This window comes from Rhipicephalus sanguineus, chromosome 7 (genome assembly GCF_013339695.2).
Source record: "Rhipicephalus sanguineus isolate Rsan-2018 chromosome 7, BIME_Rsan_1.4, whole genome shotgun sequence".
NCBI classification, from domain to species: domain Eukaryota; kingdom Metazoa; phylum Arthropoda; class Arachnida; order Ixodida; family Ixodidae; genus Rhipicephalus; species Rhipicephalus sanguineus.
The window spans coordinates 154124642-154130906 of NC_051182.1; the positions used below are offsets into that span (position 1 = coordinate 154124642).

At 47.3% G+C, this 6265-nt stretch overlaps 1 protein-coding gene across 1 annotated transcript; it reads right to left on the reverse strand.

Annotated features, from left to right (window-relative positions):
• Window positions 1–592: 592 nt before the first annotated feature.
• Window positions 593–4385, reverse strand: LOC119400307 (uncharacterized). The gene is made up of 2 exons (XM_037667336.2): window positions 4084–4385; window positions 593–2160 (listed from the first exon to the last, which is right to left on the reverse strand). Exons 1-2 carry the CDS (start codon window positions 4205–4207, stop codon window positions 686–688), a joined length of 1599 nt encoding a protein of 532 aa, XP_037523264.1. The 5' UTR covers window positions 4208–4385; the 3' UTR covers window positions 593–685.
• Between the last annotated feature and the right edge of the window lie 1880 nt (window positions 4386–6265).

Here is a 6265-nt window from a genome sequence, read left to right on the forward strand (position 1 = left end):
CTTTTCCGGATTGTGTAGCCTCTAGGGGTCCGCACACATAAAGTGAGAGCAAAACAGCGCTGTTCAAAAGAGAAAATGCCGCGAATCGCGGTTAAAAACAACACATTCAACCGTCTGCTTCCCTTCGCCAAAGCTAGGCGAGATCACGTGATCCAGCCCTGCACGTCACAGCGATTGCAGCGCCCACGTCTCCAGTGGTGGGCCTTGCGCCCAATACAGCACAAAATTTGAACGTTCATTTGGGATACTGTAGCGGCCGTATTTCTAGCGTCAAACACCAGTATTCATTGCAATTAGTAATACAGATGCTTGTGATATTCACAAGACGTGACGTAACGTTGCTTGCAACATATCCTATTGGGGCCCTCATAACCCAAGAAGCAAACGTATTACCAAGGCTTGTATTTATAGGTACTTGCGGATGTTGGCTGTTTTCTAAAGTCGTAACGTAGCCTTACTGTCCCTGAAAAACTTGAATTGCCACATTTGAATCGCTGAACACAGTGTTGGTTCTTGCAAACGCACACTCAATAGAAGCGTCAGAGAGTGGTTACTATTTTCTTCAAAGGACTAAACACACGAACGATAACGACACAAGCGTGCCCAGCTTAGTAAGTGAATCACAGTATTTATTTACTGCAGCTCTGTTTATTTCTAGCACGCGTGTTCTTTATTGCCAGGACGTTTACCATTTAACGGTCTGTTGTGTCAGAATCTGCTGTTGCCCACCATCACCTTCATCCGCCTCAGAGCCACCCAGACCACCACCTCCGCTGCCACCTCCGACGACACCGCCAAACGAGCCGCGTTCAGCTTCGAAAGCACCGCTGAGGATCTGTTGGCCTCCACCACCGAAGCTTCCGCCAAATTGACTACTGCTTCCTCCAAAGCCGCCGCTGAATCCACCTCTCTGATCTTCCATGCCGCCGCTGAAAACTCTTTGACCTTCCATTCTTGTGCTTTCTTCGCCATCTCTGCCGCTAAAGGCACCGCTGCTTCCCCCAAATTCACCGCTTATCCCTTCCAGGCTACCCCTGAGGAGTCTTTGACCTTCCATTCCTCCGCTGCCTTGGTTGTTTCCTCCAGTGAAGCTACTGCCGAATCTACCACTTATTCCATCCAGTCCTCTGCTGCCTTCGTTGTTTTCTCCACTGAAGCTACTGCCAAAGCTACCACTTATCCCTTCCAAGCCACCTCTGAGAGCTTGTAGTCCTTCCATTCCTCCACTGCCTTGGCTTCCGCCACTGAAGCTACCACCAATTCCACCGCTCATTCCCTCCAGGCTACCTCTGAGAGCTTGTTGTCCTTCCATTCCGCCGCTGCCTTCGTTGTTTGCTCCACTGAAGATGCCACCAAATCTACCTCTTATCCCCTCGAGGTGTCTTCCGAGAGCTTGTCCTTCCGTTCCTCCGCGCCCTTCGTTGTTCCCACTTATGAGTCTACCGCCAAAGCCACGGCTTATCCCTTCCAGGCCACCGCTGAGAGCTCTTCGGCTTTCCGTGCTTCCGCTGCCTCCTTGACCTCCACGGCCGAAGCTACCACCAGATTCCCCGCCCATGCCCTCGAGGCCAACTATGAAAGCTCTTTGACCTTCAATTTCTCCGCTGCCTCCGTTGCTTCCACCCCTGAAGCTTCCACCTGACCCGCCACTTATCCCTTCCAGGCTACCTCTGAGAACTCTTTCACCTTCCATTCCTCCGTTGCCTTCCTGACCTCCGCGGCCGAAGCTACTGCTGAGACCACCACTTTGACCTCCAATGCCACTTCCGCGTTCTGAAATGCTACTGCCGCCTTCTTCAGAGCCACTGTCAAAACGACCACTCCGACTTTCGGGGCCACCGGAGCCATCGTGCTTGTTAAGACGAAGATTAAAGATACGTCTTACAAGAACATTATTTCCTGCAAGGCGACTGAGCAAGCCACCCGTTCCACCTTCATTGTCGCCGCTTCGTCGTCCAATCAATCGGAACACGCGAGTACCACCGCCTCCGACCAGGCCTGTTTTCATCATGTTCAAGGTGAGGCCAAGTGCTTTGGTTAGTGGCAAGCTTCCACTACGTCTGCGCAGAATAATTCGTCGGATGACGGTACCGCCGAAGTTGCTGCCATCACTGTCGCCATTGCCGGATATACCACTGCTGATGCCGCCACTTCCGCCACCTGTTAAATATATTACAGGTTGAGGAAGTAATACCTTGATGTGTCTACATAGGTCAACTTTAGACAACATTGCAGCGTAACTAAACGTTGACATAAGGAAGCTGCATGAGCATGTATGTACACACCGCGCTACACTTACGACAAACGTTTTTACAGGGCACTACGCCTTGCTTATGTAATCTGCCGTCCACTACAACAAGCACATGCTGCAGCGTAATACCTTATGCAACAACAAAAACAAAGAATATTATACTACATCGTAAGCAACCTATGCGGAAAAAAAGTAAAAGGAAAGTCAGCACATGTGCAAGAGTTCCAGTTCTTCTAAAGTGGTTGCTTGGGCGAGTTGGTACGACATATTGGAGGGAAACAGCGCGAAAGACGAAAGACCAGGCAGAGAAGGACACATACTATAGCGCTGACTTACAAAAAATGTTTATGCGTCAAACCACACATTATTTGCCTGCGCAGTTGAAACAAAATGAAGAAACAAAACATAACAAGTCGAAGATAAAAAACAGAATGATCACCGAAAAGCATGTTCATTGTGCGTGCGTTCATTCTGATAGAATGACTGCACGCAGCCATTCTGATGGTCATTCCAATACTCCCTTGAAAGGGCAATGCATAGTTTGCTAAAGCATGCATCACCCGATCTGGCTGTCGGTTCTGTATGCATACTGAGACGCGTTAACTTGCACTAATTTTTTTCTACGATACACGTATTTTCAACACATGGACTGTAGCTGCGCGTTCAGCAATGAAGAGACAATTGTTTGTCGGATGGTGTTAGCTGATTTGATACTGTGTTCATAGAACCCATCTTTAACACATCTGTGTGTAACTTCTTCTGCAACTTAAAGAAATGCCACATATAACGGCGTTATACGCTATTAATCTATGTACCGTTAAAAATGTCGCTGTTTCAGAAACATGCTCAGAAAAATATTGTATAATATTGTATAGCTTACCTGTTCTCCACGACCTACCTTACTTCAAATCAAAGCAAATGCTGGGGTTATCGTTTGTGCTCCATATGGAAACGAAATGTGTACAGTTTAGGCTAAAGCAAAGGCGTTGATAGCGATGTTACAAGTACGCAAACTTAGTTTTGACGACACTACATATTGCAGTGACTATTCGCTTACTAAAGAACCAGCCAGTATGGTGGTTATTACAAGCACATAGGGAAACATTTGCACATCCCATTCTATTAGTGCAAACATTCGCTGGCAGAAAGCAGGCATAAGCAGGACAGGTAGAGTTCAAAACGGCTGGCGTTGCTTCTCGCTTAAAGGCGTCTCCTAAATATTGAGATAAGGGCACCACTAGTGCAGTGCGCGCAGGGCAACATCCTTGTCGGCTCCCCTTTGCATGCTTTCCTTCGCGTTCACAGAGCTTATCATCGTCATCTAGGCCTCACGTCATCAGCCTTTGCTGTTTGGAGGTTGCTCATGCTATTGTCCTAAATACTGAGATAAGTGGACCACTAGCACAGTGCGCGTAGGGCAACATCCTTCTCGTCTCCCCTTTGCATGCTTTCCGTAGCGTTCACAGAGCTTATCATCGTCGTCTAGGCCTCACATCATCAGCCTTTGCTGGTTGGAGGTTGATCATGCTATTGTAGCGGCAAGAAGGCAAGCTACAAAGAGACGAGTCATGTAAGCGACACCATCATATCGAACTCTGACTTGAAACGAAATCATCGCGGCGGCCGGCAATCACCATGAAAAGTTCACTTCGCGAGTACTCGCAAGCCTCAACAAGATCTAAGAGTTCAACTTTTCCGGGCATACACAAGGCTGGTCAGATGGTAATGACCAGAGGTCATGTATGATGAGGATGCCTAACCGAATATGGAAAACGTAAGATTACCTCGTGATTAGAGCTTTGTTTGTGTAAAACACTGAGAGTTATACTGACCTTTGTTAAAGCCACCATCATCATCATCATCGTCGTCGAGACCTGGCGTTATCAACCTTTGCTGATTGGAGGTTGCACATGCTATTGTAGCGGCAAGAAGGCAAGCTACAAAGAGTCGAGTCATGGTCGCTCTGAGCTTGCGCGGTAAAAATTTTGACGATAGCAAATCGCGCTTCTTATATAAGAATGTTCTATTTAGTTTTGCGCGCCAGGTATGACGCGTCAGCCCAGTGACGAGCACGACAACGAAATCCTTCGAAATGCTTGATCACATGGAACTGTGGTCAGAAATGTTGAAACACCCAATAATATATTCTCGTTCTGCGCACAGAAATCGATAAACAAGTCCAAACGTACTAGAACATGCCTTGACATCTTGCCCGGAAAGGCGACCTCGTCTTAGTCTAGACGACAGGGCCGACAAAGGCTTACAAGCCGATGTGTCCTCGATGATTGATTTAGGTAGAGTCGGAAATAGAGATGATGCTTATAAAAGACACATAGTCAAGGTTTTACGCCGTCTCTGTCAGCTGCCTTGTAGCCACGTGATTGGTGGAACAAGGAGTCTTTTTGCCTTCCTACGCGGAAAAATCCATAAAGAGTAGAATATTATTTCACTGATTTTGGTAGTGTGCACGTGATCAAAGAACATGTCTCCAATTCGTAGCCTAGCTGTTGCGTATAATGCGAGATGATACGCCAACACAGAAAACTGATGAATGGGTGAATGTGGTTGTATGCATAAATAAAAAGAAAGCTTGCGTAAACATGCGCAGTATTGCGTGTTTTAATTTCATGGAGTTATGCCGAACCAGGCTGTAGAATTCATCCTCTTTCTGACGAGCTGCCGAGGAAGCCGAGTCGGAGCGCAGGCATCCTCTAGTCACAGAGCATGACATTACACATTTGCTATTTGCTAGCTTCCTGGTTAGCTCAGTTGGTAGAGCGACCACCCCGGAAAGGCGTTGGTCTCGGCTTGGATCCCTGGACCAGAAGAAATCTTGCGGCAACTAAGAAGCTTTCTTTAGGAGAAATACGTTTGGCTTTCCTTGTGGCGTCGTGCCACAAAGGGTGGTTGTCAATTTCCGTTTCTTACCATTATCAGCTCCCTCGCAGAACTTACCTTCCCACACAAGTAACTACGTACATAGCAGGATATATTGCTCCAGGCTCTACAGGTAAAAACGTTACCACACTCGACCAGAAAGCACCACATGACACCGACAGCGGTGACATCTTCAAGTATGTCGCCGCTGAACCCCAACCAACCTTCACCACACCAACGAGCTTTGGGAGAGAGCCTTGGCCAGCTCCAACCTCCCCGATAAGGTAAGGCTGGTTGCGAGGACCCAGGAGGATATGCAACCTCAAGGCATACTATACTGAGGGCGCCTATCCTTAGGTACGTATAAAATAAGTACGCTTATTCTCTCTCTCTCACTGTTTGACGAGCTACGCGTTCAACCGTAGCTAAGGTCCTATTTTGTTAGAAGTGAATTTGACAGATAGGTTTCATTGAGACAGTTAAAAGACAAGTTGTCGTCGAGCTAACGTAGGGATTTACTTGGCCCTGACAGTTTCATGAAGCTTTCTTTACCACTAGTGAGCCCGCCTTTGTAATTGCTCTGTGTAGACACCCTATTGACGAATGCAAAGCGATTCTAAAAGCTGTGTTCAATGTTTTCCTAAATTGGGCGTAGTGATAAACTTGGGAAATGTTGAAAAAGCCTCTGAGTATGAAACAGACAACCGAAAAGAAGATTAGGCAGGTGGAATATACTAACGAAGGATTGTTTTTCTGCGCCTTCGGTGGCGCTAGTTTGCTGACATGTGGTGCCGTTAGGGTATCATCATCATCAGCCTGTCTACGCCCACTGCAGGGCAAAGGCCTCTCCCATGTTCCGCCAATCAACCCGGTCCTGTGCTTTCTGCTGCCACGTTATACCTGCAAACTTCTTAATCTCACCTACCCACCTAATTTTTTGTCTCCCCCTCACGCGTTTGCCATCTCTTGCAATCCAGTCAGTTACCCTTAATGACCACCGGTTATCCTGCCGACGTGCTACGTGGCCGGCCCATATCCATTTCTTCTTCTTAATTTCAACTATGATATCCTTAACCCCCGTTTGTTCCCTGACCCACTCTGCTTTCTTCCTGTCTCTTAAGGTTACACCTATCATTT

Bases quoted from the DNA above. Each gene is read 5' to 3' on its own strand.
- LOC119400307 (XM_037667336.2), bottom strand. From the start codon at position 4,207: ATGACTCGACTCTTTGTAGCTTGCCTTCTTGCCGCTACAATAGCATGT. The intron at 2,161-4,083 runs GTCAGTATAACT...TATATTTAACAG, and splicing joins TGATGGTGGCTTTAACAAAG to GTGGCGGAAGTGGCGGCATC.